We start from the raw sequence: 14,319 nt of genomic DNA, 5'->3' as shown, positions 1-14,319 counted from the left end.
CTCGCTTCCATATTTCCCTCCCCTGTTGCCCATGATTCCTCTCATCCCCACCTCAAACTTCCTGGTAACCCCTTTCCTGGTGTTATGCTGTCTGCTTCCCCACTGTCTTGGTATGTAGTCTGTCAATATTTTTAGTTCTCTATTTCTTGAACGGAAACAATGCCTAGGCACAGTCCTGGATTGAAATCCACATAATGGATCTTTTGGACAGTTTTTTGACTTTAAGGAGGAGGTAGATGTGGGCTGTGGTATGTTGACATGAGGAGAAGAGAACAGTGTCTGTTTGGGAAATAATAGATGTTTGGTGAATTTGGTCATGATGTAACGGAAGGTCGGAGGAGATGCCAGAGTGTTGACATTCAGCCTCTGCAAACTAGATATCTTTTTGCCAAGAAGTAACTCCACCTCTTGTCAGCAAGTGTAAAGACAACATTGGGTTGCATTCGCTTTATAACCTAATTATGTTCAACAGAGGAAGAAAATTGAGTGTGAATATTACATTAAGACCATATTCCCAGCGCTAATGTACCAGCAAATAATTTATAGCACTCTGATTATATTCACAGCTGTACATTGGGTTCAAAGGTTTGTGGTAATATTTATCTTTGTTACTGTAATGGAAATATGAGGTGTCAACTAATGATGAAAAAAAAAGACAAGCTTAAAAGAGCAGTGTGAAATAATGCGTTCTGTTTGTACAGTCTGGCAGCCATGAGGCATAAGGTGTTGAGCAATCCTCTTTGGCAGTGGCTTTGAAGCTACTGCTGTCTCTCATATGTATGGCTTAGTGGCATAACACATTTATAAATGCATCCGAGCTCTTTGATTAAATCTTTGTGGGATTCAAAGAGTTCACACACACCATCAACCCCACAAGAGATTTTGTTTTCATAGTTGTTTTCTTGAGTTCTACTTCTGTGCTGTTGTGAAAAACAGTCAGACATCAATCATTGGATGAAATATATAATCCACACTTGATAAATCATCTGTCTTGTTTCATGTTTCATGCTGCAAAATCTAGTCAATCCAGAATTGAGCCATGCAGTTTTTGGCATTAATTATAGTAACTGGGAATGCACAGAACAACTTAGCTATTTAAGTTGTAGATTCTCTTCAAATGAATGAATCACAATAAATGTAATTTTTATAGTACTTTAAAAGTAGTAAAATCATCAAGCAACTTCATAGAAGTGTAATCAAGCAAAATTTAATGCAGAGAAATGTTAGGACAGAAAGTTGGTCAAAAAATAGGTTTGAGAAGAGACTGGTAAGAGAGGTGGAAGTAGTGATAGAATTACAGGAAATATGACCAAGGCAGCTGTAGGAAATGGCTGCCAGTGACACAAGAATTCAACCAATTTATGCAGAGAATGATAGAGATCTGGAAGACTGTAGCACTGGTGGAGGTGACAAATAAGAAGGGACCCAGCCATGGAGAAATTTGAAAGTCTGAATGAAACGTTAAAATTGAAAGGTTGTCAGGCTGGATTAGTGAACAAACGAATGATAGGTAAGTAGGATTTGATATGAGTTGGGGCATAGGTTTTGGATGAGCTCAGGTTTATGGAGACTTATGTGTTGGAGTGGTCATTTCTAGAGGTACGAGAGACATAACGGTGTTTGAGTAAGATGAGTTATTGGCCTTAAATTTTGTTGTATGGTCAAGCAAACAATTCTTCACGTGCAGTGATGTAGAGAAGATCTGAAGATCATGTTTATTTTCATATTAGCTATGTTTATTGAGTGAAAAATATCTTGAAAGAATGTGTACTGATTAGCAGCTAATGTTAAAGAGAATCTTTAAGTCTTCTCGGCATGTAAATTGTATTAAAGGAGGATTTTTGAATGCAGAGCGACAAGGCCATGGCTGGGATACTAAATGAGTTACTTTGGCCATAAGATATAGGAGCAGAATTAGGCCATTTGAATCATTGTGTCTGATCCACTATTTGATAATGCTAATGTGTTTCTAAACATCGTTATCCTGCTTTCTCCCCTTAAACCTTGATCCACATATTAGTCAAGAACCTATCTATCTTTGTCTTAAAGTCATATTTGGTACTTCGTCTCCACAGCCTTCTGTGGCAACGAGTTCCACAAATTCACCACCTGGCCAAAGAAAGTCGTCCTCATCTTAGTTTTAAAGGGTTGTCCATTCAAACTGAAGCTATGTCCTCGGATCCTGTCTCTCCTACCAGTGGAAACATCTTCTCCGTGGCTGCTCTATTCAGCCCTCTCAGTATTCTCTAACTTTCAATTGGATCCATCCCTCCCCCATTCCTTCTAAACTCCATTGAACGCAGACCTAGAGTCTTCAATCGTTCCTCATATGACAAGCCCTTCATTTCTGGCATCATTCTTGTGAACCTTCTCTGGATCCCTTCCAACACCAGCGGATCCTTCTGTAGGCCAAAAACTAGATTAGGTTACCTACAGTGTGGAAACAGGCCCTTCGGCCCAACAAGTCCACACCGACCCTCCGAAGAGCAACCCACCCAAACCCATTCCCCTGCATTTACCCCTGACTAATCCACCTCACACTTTGGGCAATTTAGCATGGCCAATTCACCTGACCTGCACATCTTTGGATTGTGGGAGAAAACTGGAGCACCTGGAGGAAACCCATGCAGACACTGGGAGAATTGCAAACTCCACACAGACAGTTGCCCAAGACGGGAATCGAACACAGGTCCCTGGCGCTGTGAACCACCGTGCCGCCCATAAACTGTTCATAATATTCCAAATGTGGTCTGATAAGAATCTTATAGATCCTCAGCAGTATCGTCCCTGTTCTTGTCCTCTAGCCCTTTTGAAATAAATGCTAACATTGCATTTGTCTTCCTAAGTGCCAACTGAACCTGCATGTTAACCTAAAGAGAATCCTGAACTAGGACTACCAAATCTTTGTGCTTCGGATTCCAGAAGCCTTTCCCTATATAGAAATTAGTCAAAGCCTCTGTCAAAATGCATAACTTCACACTTTCCAACATTGTGTATCTTCTGCCACTTTTTGCCCACTTGCCTAGCCTGTCCATGATCTTCTGTAATCTCCACCTAACTTTTGTGTCATCTGCAAACTTAGCAACATTGGCCTCAGTTCCTCTGACGAACGGTCGCCAGGTCCGAAGCCTTGACTCTGCTTTCTATTCACAGATGCTGCCAGATCGACTGAGTTTCTCCAGGTGTTTTTGTTTTTGTTCCCTCATTTCCTTTGTCCAGATTGTGATATGTAACATGAATAGCTGTGGTCCCAACACTGATCCCCATGGAACATCAATGGCTGTGATGGAAGTTATTTTGTTTAGGAGGAGGTTAATGGTGGTTGCATTGCTAGGATGTAAGAAGCCAAACAAGATTTAGGCCATACACATAGTGCTGCCAGAGTACCAAGATTAATGTAGAGATCTATAAAGAAAAAATAGTGCTAAAAGCTTTTTGCAATTTTTAAAAACCCTTTAAGGTATAAATGACTTTGTGAAGAAGCAGATGGTTTTTATAAATAATTAATTTGAAAAGTGTTTGAATGTTCATTAATTTACAACTTGATAGTCAGAATATGTTCATTTTGTTTTAGCGATAACACCCAGCTGTATCTGAATATTGCACATATTTAAGTTAGTAGCCAATTAATGCAAGCACTTATTACATAGAATTCTGCCCAGGATTTTACTAGCATTGCAACAAAATAATATAATTTGGATTTCACACTTAAACAATATCACTGAGCAACTTCAACTTTTTGTTGCCTTTTGGTATAATCTCACATTTGCCATCTCGCTGGTGCCCACAAAGGCTACATAGTATTGTGGTGCATAGCAGATTTCAAACAGACCTAACAATTTGAAGTTGAGTAGTTATCAGCAGTCCCACTCAAGTCCTGACCTCATTGCAGCCTTGGTCCAGACATGACCAGAAGAGCTGAATTGCAGAATGGAAACAGTGGTAACTAGCTTTGATATCAAGGCAGCGTTTGACTGAGTCTGGCATCAAGGAACTCTAGCAAAACTGGATTCGGTGGAATCATGGGGGATAACTTTCTACTGGTGGGAGCCATACTTAAAACAAGGGCAGATGTTTTTGTTTTTTGAAATTAACCACAGGGCATCACTGCTGGAGCTTCAAAGGTTAGTTTTCTCATCTACTTCTTCCTCAATGATCTTCCCTCTAACGTCAGAGGTGGGAATGCTTGCTGATACTTACACACTGTTCAGCATTATTCACAATGACTCCGATAATGAAGCTGTCCTAGTCTCCTTGCAGCAGGACCTGGACAACATTTAGGCTTTGGCTGATAAGTGGCAATTAATATTTTTTTCCACACAAGTGGCGAGAATCACCATGTTCAACAAGAGGGAATCTACCTATCGCCGAACATCTCTGAATTCCCAGTATCAACATCAAGGGCATTGACATTGACCAGAAACTGAACTGGACTATCCATATACTGTGGCTTCATGTGCAGGTCAGAGTTTGGGAATTCTGCCCCAACTCCTCAAAAACTGCCTACTATCTAGAAGACACAAGTCAGGAGTGTGATGATATATTGTCAACTTGCCTGGATGTGTAAGTCTTCAACAACACTCAAGAAGCTCAGCACCATCCAGGGTAAAGCAGCCTGCTTGATTGCACTCCATGTAACTCCTTCACCGTTCACTTCCTTTGCCACTGATGCATTGTAGCTGCAAACTGTATCACAAGGTACAATTCAACAAGGCTCATGACCCTTACCACTTAAAAGGACAGGGCAGCCAATGCAAATAATATATTAGGCCTGCTTAATATTTTAATATCCTTTTTGTAACGTATTTTTCTTTTCTTTTATTTCCCTCTCTTATGCTGCATGTTCTTTCAGGCATGGGTGACCTACTCCAAAGCTTCTGATATTTCTGCTTTAAATTGTATTTTGAATGGTAGTCCATATGGTTCAAATGGCATGTATCCATGCTTCTGCTAGACTCAGACTGAATTTGTGCAGCAAAACTTTTTGTTAGTGCTTTTGTATGAATCACTTCTCTTTATATATGAAACCTTAACTCTAGTCATATTACAGTCATAGCTTCTGAAGTGTATACCCAAACCTGACTTAAATAGTCTGTGTTAGTCCCTTGTAGGCATAATACACTCTTTGAGGAAGTACTCCTACATGCACTTTAGGAATTCTGTTTCCTTCTGTCTATTAACTTCATACCTGTTCCTTTGAGTGGGTCATTGAAAAATTTTAGAAGTGTAATCTTTTTTTCACTTGTCTCCTTGATTTGTCTCTCGTTTTTATTTTCCATTTGCCTTCCACAAATTATGCAGTACAAGTAGACCAATGTAACCATCCTCTTTTATCTGTAGACACATTACCTTTGCCCGAGGCTAGAATTGCCTTAGACAGTCACAATAAATTCACAAATCTATCATATCATCTTACCTTGCTTCCAAGTCGGTTGAGGAATTGTTTGCAATTGTTGAGAAAATTACTAATTTGCGATCTCATGATTATGCCAGCATTTTAAACAGTGTTAGCTAACAGAATGTGTCCTTGATTTTCTCTGTGCTAAAAACTTGCCTATAAGATACTTGCTATCTATGGCAAATCCTAGTAGTCAACTACATGTTGGAGACATTTGACTTTTTCTGGAATGGCTTCTGTTTCTATACTGTAAGATATTTTTGGTGTTACATTTCAAGTTGTTTGTATTTTCTCATTCTCTTTTGGCACCTGTTTTACCCTTAGTCTGATCCTATGTGGTAAAAACCAGGACTGCAGATATTGGAAACCAGATTCTAGATTAGAGTGGTGCTGGAAAAGCACAGCAGTTCAGGCAGCATCCGAGGAGCAGGAAAATCAACGTTTCAGGCAAAAGCCCTTCATCAGGAATAGAGGCAGAGTGCCTGCAGGGTGGAGAGATCCTATGTGGTCTTAGACTTGGGTTATTGATTGCCCTTTCTTTTTTTGGTACAAACTTCATGAATCTTGTTTCTCTCCCCTGTTACCTGTTTTGTTTCTGTTTATGCTGTGTTGTTTCCCTTCTGTACCTGTAGTGCATTTTATTCCATACTTTGTACTATGTTTTGGAGAAGCTACCATGATGATCTGACCATAGTGTGGTTTGAGGCAGCCTTGATGGACTAGCTGGTCTATTCTTGCCTGTGAATTTCACAAGTTTGTTTGTACTGCTTGTACTCTTTTAATCTTCAAACTAAAAATATTCCATTATGCCCACATACTTGTGCAGCTTGTGATCTGAAACCAGCAGTAAAACTCAGACCATGTTTTGTACTCTACAACTACAAATCTTGGATTTATAATACAACGACAGACAAACAATGACTACTTTTGTTCAAAACTCCTGAGATCAGTCTGCATTTTATGACCAACTTGGATGTGATGCAGTGTAAAATATAATACATGTTTTATTTCTGAATTTGATTACTTTTTGAATTATAATTAACAGGGAATTATTGCTGATTTGGATTTTGTTATTCCATATGACTTAACTACGTAGAATACTGTTCATTGTATCATATACAACACTCTTAGCTTTAGTGTCAGCTTTGACCACAACTTTGCCATTGAAATGTATCTGTGTAGATTGTACATTCCAAGTGTCGGGTGCTGTCAAAGTATGTTGGACCAGTAATGTGCACAGTGCAGTAATAAAAAAAAAACTAGTTAGAACTTGCTGTTATTTTGGAAAAAATGAACATACAGTTTTACATTGCACAGGATATGAGTAATAATCAAAATGAAATTTTTGGAAACATTCTGCGGGTTTCAGGCTTGCATTTTGGGACTCTATGTAAACCATTAAAGCCAGCTGCTTGTTGTAATATTCCTTCAGTCTTAGGCAGGTGTTGATTTTGAAAGCATGAATAGCGGTTCTTTAAGTCTGCACATACTAAATCCTGTGAACAAAAACTACTTACCTGTACCAAATAGTATGTTTTCATCAGTATCAATGAGAAGAATTTTCAATATGATTTTCATTAAGGCAACTTAATTGTTTTGATCATTTAAATTTCCACTTTTTTTTTGTAGGGGATGCAAGGAGTGGAGAGAAAGAGACCTGTCAATCACTCTAGTTCTGAATTTATACTGGACTTTTTCCAAGTTTTCTTTTAATGAGATGCTTGATCTGCTGGTTTTATCGAGATTTATTTTCCCTGGGAGTATAGAGTTTGACCTAATTTTTATAGACCTAAACCTGGAAAACGTACACATGTTTTGCAGAGAACTGTGGTGTATTACACACTTCACTACTTAATGAGTCTGCATGCAAGACTGTGAGAATGACGAACTTAAATCAACAATGTTTTATAAAATTCTGACTTTCGAGCTCAATTCTGATGAGCTGAAAGGATCATCCACTTGGTATGTTTTCAATTACTTTCTTTTAAGAAAAAGCTTATCTTGCTCTTCCCCACGCACCCCCCCCCATCTCCAATGCAGACGGCCATGCCCCCCACCACCTTTTGTTTTTGAAATTTGCATTTCTCAAGGGTAGAGTACACTTTAGGCTGATCATTCTAATTAAGCGCTCTGGACAGCCAATGCCAGAAGGTTATTCCATGCTGGCATATTTGCAGATGAGGCTGATCCTATTAACAATTTATACATTCCAGAAGGTATTGCATTCTCAAATACCCCCAAATGACTTGTACTGAGGTCAGTTGTAGTGTCCTACTGCTGTTTGTTTAAGATTAAACAATTTGACATATATTTGTGATTGAATCCAGAGTCTTTCTTAGCTTGTAGATTAATAAAGTTGAAAGGAATGTCAAGTGTGACGTTTGGTGTATGAATTGGGACTGCATCAGGAAACTATTTCCTGAATTGACATCTCAGCTGCAAGTCCAAAAACACTCACTTTATAAAAATAAAACACTGCAGTTGCTGAAAATCTGAAATAAAAACAGAAAATGCTGATCAGGTCTGGCAGCATCTGTGGTGAGGGAAACAATTGATAATTTAGGTCAAAGGCCTTTTTTTGAAGTCATCAATCTGAAATATTAACCAAGCTTCTCTCTTCACAGAACCAGGTTTAACTACTGTTAGTTAGGTGGTCACAGTTTAATGTGCTGAAGCTGGAAGAGAGAGGAACTAACTACCAGTAAATGAAACAAAAAACAGAAATTACTGGAAAGGCTCAGAAGGTCTGTCAGCATCTGTGTAGAGAAATGAGAGTTAATGTTTCAGGTCGAGTGGCCCATCCTCAGAGCTGCAAGTTCTCGGGGTGGGGGGAGTTAACCTGAAATGTTAAATCTCATTTCTCTCCACAGATGCTACCAGACCTGCTGAGCTTTTTCAGCAACTTCAGTTTTTTTGTTTCTGACTTGCAGCAGTTCTTTCGGTTTTATTCACTAATAAATGAAATTCGGAATGTCTTGATATCAGAAGATGAAAGTAGATTTAACTAAAGCCAAAAACTGAGTCCTTTTGGGAAAATGTTAGATGTAGCAAGTGATAGCTCGTAATCACTGAACACTTTGCAATTTGTCAAAGAGTGTGGTGCTGTAAAAGCACAGCCGATCAGGCAGCATCCGAAGAGCAAGAGAGTCAATGTTTCGAGCATAAGCTCTTCATCAAGAATTTGCCCCACACCAGGTCCTAGCTTCTAGCCCTGCCATGTTTTTACCATCCCCAGACCTCTCCTCACTGCGAATGAATGATTAATCCTCAGTAAAGGCCTCATCTTCATCCCACTACGCTTCCGAATCAATGGTTCAACATGCGTTGTGTCACCTATCTTTTGTTCCATCGCCTCCACCTCTGTGCTTATTTTTTCCTTCAGGACTCCCACCCACCCTCCGAGGATCCCTTTTCCCGACTCCAACAGACTCCATCCACCTGGACACCCCGTTCTGGTCTGTTACCCGCCCTCGATCCTTTCATTTTGAACTGCCGCTGTGACATTAACCACCTCAACCTGTCCACCACTTTCACCCACTTCAACCTCTCACTCTTGCAATGTGCAGCCCTTCACTCCTTTTGCTGTAACCCCAAACTCACCAGCAAACCAGCAGACATGAGGGAATCTGTGGTAGTTTGGTGCACCAACCTCTACATTGGTGAAGCCAGGTGCCAACTCGCGAACAGCTCCCCCTACTGCCCCCTTGACTACGACCCTCATCAGCAAACTATCATCTCCCAGACCATCCACAATATCATCACCTGAGGGGACCTGCCACCAACAGCCTCCAACTTCACAGTACAGGAACCCCGCACTGCTAGGTTCTACCTCTTACCCAAAATTCACAAACCTGACTGCCCCAGTCAACGCATTGTCTCAGCCAGCTCCTGCCTCACTGAACTTTTCTCCGTTGACATTCCTGGTGAAGAGCTTATGCTCGAAACGTCAACTCTCCTGCTCCTCTGATGCTGCCTGACCGGCTGTGCTTTTCTAGCACCACACTTTTTGACTCTGATCTCCAATATCTACAGTCCTTAGTTTCTTCCACTCTGCAATTTATAGCAGACTGGAGAAAATGGCTATTGCATGCACCAAAATGCAGATGGAGATTGTATTGTAAGCTTACAGTATGATTGTAGATGATTTGTAAATAAAGTTTAAAAGTTTTGGGTTATTGAGGACTGGTTAATGGAACTTTGCAGGGCAGTATAGGATTGCCTATAAATTATAGTTTTTATGTTTGGAAGTTTTGATCCAGGCTCAAACATACATGGAAAGGTTATACTTGAAGTTAGGAAAAAGACATACATGAATGGTGGATGAGATGAATTAATGGAAAAAGGTTTAATGTTTTGCAGGAGAATCTGGCCAGTCTGACACTTGTTTGATATTGACATCTTTGAGATTGACCTATCCAGAGCCACTCTGAATACAAAAACTATGGTCAGAGTGTTGTCTGTCATTTACTTTTAGTTGAGCAGCATACTATTAAAACCATTACTTCCAACTGCCCACCATTTACTGCAGTTCTTTTTGCAACTTTGTCATTCTACTTTGTGTTCTACAGCTTTAATTTCTCAATTGTCCCAATACCTTCTTCTTGATTGACTGCTAGTTCCGATCTCGTTCTGATACCAAAGCCATTGATGCCAAGGACGTGGCATCTCTGATCCATGGAATCCTCATTCTTACCCTTTTATCCTTATCTAAGTGCTATATCAAGGGTAAGTAGAGATTCTGACACCCATGAGGGCATTCTTGGTTCTTTCAAGCTAGATTGAGACCTCACTTGTTCAAGACCTGCTTTTCAAGCTATTCCAGTGTGATGCTTTCAGAGATCCTGCAGAAATGTATCAGTTTGGTTCATATCCTAGGCCTGTGCTGCTGAGCGCCATGTATTAGTTATTTAATAAAACAGTCATACTGGTCATCATCATCCTTTAACAAACATTTGTTGTGACTTTGCCAAAAATGAAAAGCAGTACTTTTTCTAAATGGTAATGGTTATTCAGTAAAGATGAGTTTGAAGCCTATCTGGGGTTTGAATATAAAAACCCCCTTTAACAATTAATGGAAAGGAGCCCATATCATTTCCTTTGATTTCTTCCAAAGTAGCTGAGAAAATATTTATCATGTGCGTAATCCAATTGTCACAATGGAAAGAGATGAACACAGAACAAGCTGTACAAAATGTTACACTGGCTCAAAGCTTTCCATATCAGCTTACTTTTTTTAAAATTTGGTGTTCAGGTGTTACTGGCAAGGTGACATTTATTGATCATTTCTCTTAAATCTCATAAGTTGTTTGTGGCTGTCCTCTTGGACAATTGTGTAGTTATGATGGTGGGGTTCTTTTAATTGGAAAGAGTTTGCCTCCTGTGGCAGTAGGAGAATAGTGATATATTTCATTATAAGGATGATGTATCACTTGGTGTTTATGGTGATGCTGTGATTTTGATGCTTGTTTTCTTGGTAACAAAAGTCATGTGGCTCAGAGATGATATCAAGATAAGACTGGTGAATTGCTGCACTCAATCCATACTGTAGCTACTGTATACCAATGGTAGACAGGTTTGACATTGAGCATAAAAGCATGACTAATGGTTAACTGGAAGATATTCTTAACTAACCTACTCAGACATGTTATGCCTGGAGCAGATGGGACTTGAACTTTGGTCAAAGAGGTTAGTGTGGCTACATCATAGATAAGGTGGAAGTAGCAGATCTAATATATTTGGATTTTTAGAAGACATTTGATAAAGCACCACACATTAGGGTGGCACGGTGGCACAGTGGTTAGCACTGCTGCCTCACAGCGCCAGAGACCTGGGTTCAATTCCCGCCTCAGGCGACTGACTGTGTGGAGTTTGCACATTCTCTCCGTGTCTGCGTGGGTTTCCTCCGGGTGCTCCGGTTTCCTCCCACAGTCCAAAGATATGCAGGTCAGGTGAATTGGCCATGCTAAATTGCCCGTAATGTTAGGTAAGGTGTAAATGTAGGGGTATGGGTGGGTTGTGCTTCGGCGGGTCGGTGTGGACTTGTTGGGCCGAAGGGCCTGTTTCCACACTGTAAAGTAATCTAATCTAATCTAATCTAATTAGACTATTTAATAAGATAAGAACTTAATGTGTTGGATTAGCATATTAGTATGGATAGAGGATTAGCTAGCTAATTGAAGACGGTGAGTTCAGGTAAAGAGGGGTGCTATTTTCAGTATGGGAACCTGTAACTTATGGAATGCCATAGGGATCAGTGTTGGGACCACAATTAGCTTCAATACATATTAATGACTTGGATGAGAATGGGAATGTACTAAAGCCAAGTTTGCAGATGACAGAAAAATAGCTGGGAAGGCAAGCAGTCAGCATGACACAGAGGGATAAGGCAGATTAAACCAGAGGGCAGAAACTTGGCAGTTGGAATATACTGTGGGGAAATATGATGTTATGCACTTTGGCAGGAAGAATAAAAAAGTTGAATATTTTTTAAAAGGAGAAAGAAAGCAGAAAGTAAAAACACAGGTGGATTTAGGTTGGGCATTTACTTATTGGAAGTTTAAAAGAATGAGAAGTGACCTTATTGAAACGTGCAAGAGTCTTAAACGAGTTGACAGAGTAGGAAGGTTGTTTCTCCTTGTGGGATAGTCTAAGACCAGAGGGACTTATCTCAGAATAAGGGGTTATCCATTCAAGACAGAGAAGAGGATAAATTTCTTCTCTCAGAAGCCAGTGAATCTATGGAATTTGTTACTGCTTGGAGATGTAGAAGTTACATTGTTAAATTTATTCAAAACTGAGAACTTTTTCATCAGTAAGGGAATGGACGGTTATGGGGATAAGGCAGGAAAGTGGCGTTAAGGATTTTTAGGTCAGCTGCAATCTCATTGAATGGCAAAACAGACTTGATAGGCTGAATGGTCTATTTCTGCGCCCATTCCTTTATGGCCATAAGGTAGGGTAATACAGGCTGAAGTAATTGGGTTCATCTTTTCCTTGAAAATGGTCATTACTTGGCACTTATGCGGGCTACTAAAATAAAACAAAGAACTGCAGATGCTGAAAATCTTGAAGATAAACAGAACTTGCGGGAGAAACTGAGCAGGTCTGGCAGCATCTGTGGAGAGAGAAACGTGTGTTACGGAACTCAAAACGTGGTTTGGTTACTTAGGTGGTCCAAATGTTTCTGCCACTTGTCACCGAATGTCTAATACTCTTGTTTCTAAGGAATAGTAACTGTCAGTATTTCAGCATTTTAGATAAACACTATAATGTAAAATAATTTGTTGGGTAGGGCATACGCAGGGAACATGTTTCCACTCGTGGCGTTTGAGAACTGGGGCTCATGAATGTGAGATGCTCACTAATAAATCCAATCAAGAATTTACGGGAGATCTCTTAACTCAAAATCCGGAGCACTTGCTGCTAAATGGAATAGTTGAGATAAATTTACAGGTAAGTTAGAAAAGTACATAAGGGAGAAAAGAATAGAGGATCTATGCCTTTGTGTGAGTCCAGTTAAGGTGGGAGGAAGATTGGAGCTTATGAGGCATGGACACTAATTTAGATTGAGTGGCCTGGTTCAGTGGTGTAAAATTATTTTTCGGATATGTCCTATGAAAGTTCACACCTTGATTAATTTCAATTTGTGTTCAATAGGTTGAAACGTCCATTTGTCCCGACTACAGAGTGCATATTTGAATTGCCCAGTCTGACTTTACAAGCTACGAGGGCCCAGACCTTACTGCTGCAAAGCATTTTACAGAGTTGGACACACAATACGGGAACATCAGTATCATTGCCAGTAGATGAAGCTTTACTTAAGGACATCTTCAGACCTTCAGGTAAGACGTCTTTTTATTAATTGCAACCATTATTCAATCTGTGGCTCAAAGCTAGGCCACGTACCTCAGTACGATTGGCCACCCAGCAACCAAATACTGGTATTGAATGCAGCTCCTATCAAAATCATTTTTCGTGCATTTGATGAGTTTTGTTATTTGGACCGCTGCTGTGTTGCTTCATTTCATACCAATTTCAGCAAAGAAAAGTGACTTTTTAGGTTGGGTCCCGCTTCACGATAACAGAGAAATTTAATGATCACTTTAAGGAGCTCAAGTTTCTTCACGTGGAATTGGAAGAGAGAAAGATGAGGAGAAATCGGTGGAATTATGAATGTTTAAATGATCATGTAAAAACTGTAGAATCTATTCATCTTTACACAGAAATAATTTAGTTTTGTTTTCTTTTGAAACGTGTTGCTTTTCCACTAAGGATTATGGATAGTCAACATGGCATTGTGCGTGGGAAATCGTGTCTCACAAACTTGATTGAGTTTTTTGAAGAAGTAACGAAGAAGATTGATGAGGGCAGAGCAGTAAATGTGATCTATATGGACTTCAGTAAGGCGTTCGACAAGGTTCCCCATGGGAGACTGATTGATTAGCAAGGTTAGATCTCACGGAATACAGGGAGAGCTAGCCATTTTGATACCGAACTGGCTCAAAGGTAGGAGACAGAGGGTGGTGGTGGAGGGTTGTTTTTCAGACTGGAGACCTGTGACCAGTGGAGTGCCACAAGGATCGGTGCTGGGCCCTCCAATTTTTGTTATTTATATAAATAATTTTGATGCGAGCAAAAGAGGAACAGTTAGTAAGTTTGAAGATGACACCAAAATTGGAGGTGTAGTGGACAGCGAAGAGGGTGACCTCAGAGATTACAACAGGATCTTGACCAGATTGGCCAGTGGGCTGAGAAGTGGCAGATGGAGTTTAATTCAGATAAATGTGAGGTGCTGCATTTTGGGAAAGCAAATCTTAGCAGGACATATGCACTTAATGGTAAGGTCCTAGGGAGTGTTGCTAAACAAAGAGACCTTGGAGTGCAGGTTCATAGCTCCTTGAAAGTAGAGTCGCAGGTAGATA

At 40.0% G+C, this 14,319-nt stretch overlaps 1 protein-coding gene across 4 annotated transcripts in view; it reads left to right on the top strand.

Annotated features, from left to right (window-relative positions):
- vps13b (vacuolar protein sorting 13 homolog B) overlaps nt 1–14,319 on the top strand; it is a 977,967-nt gene that overhangs the window by 224,699 nt on the left and 738,949 nt on the right. For all 4 annotated transcript variants that reach the window (XR_015757055.1, XM_043687669.2, XM_043687667.2 and 1 more), the window contains exon 17: nt 13,055–13,239. Coding sequence is in view for 3 of the 4 variants with exons in the window: in XM_043687669.2 (XP_043543604.2) it covers nt 13,055–13,239 (185 nt within the window). In the remaining variant the exon portion in view is untranslated. The remainder of the gene's footprint in view (nt 1–13,054; nt 13,240–14,319) is intronic.

Source organism: Chiloscyllium plagiosum, unplaced genomic scaffold (genome assembly GCF_037043375.1).
Source record: "Chiloscyllium plagiosum isolate Xiang-an unplaced genomic scaffold, Cpla_swu_hap1 HiC_scaffold_4, whole genome shotgun sequence".
Lineage (NCBI taxonomy): Eukaryota > Metazoa > Chordata > Chondrichthyes > Orectolobiformes > Hemiscylliidae > Chiloscyllium > Chiloscyllium plagiosum.
Note: the sequence above shows the minus strand (reverse complement) of the source record. Positions and strands in the feature narration are given on the sequence as shown.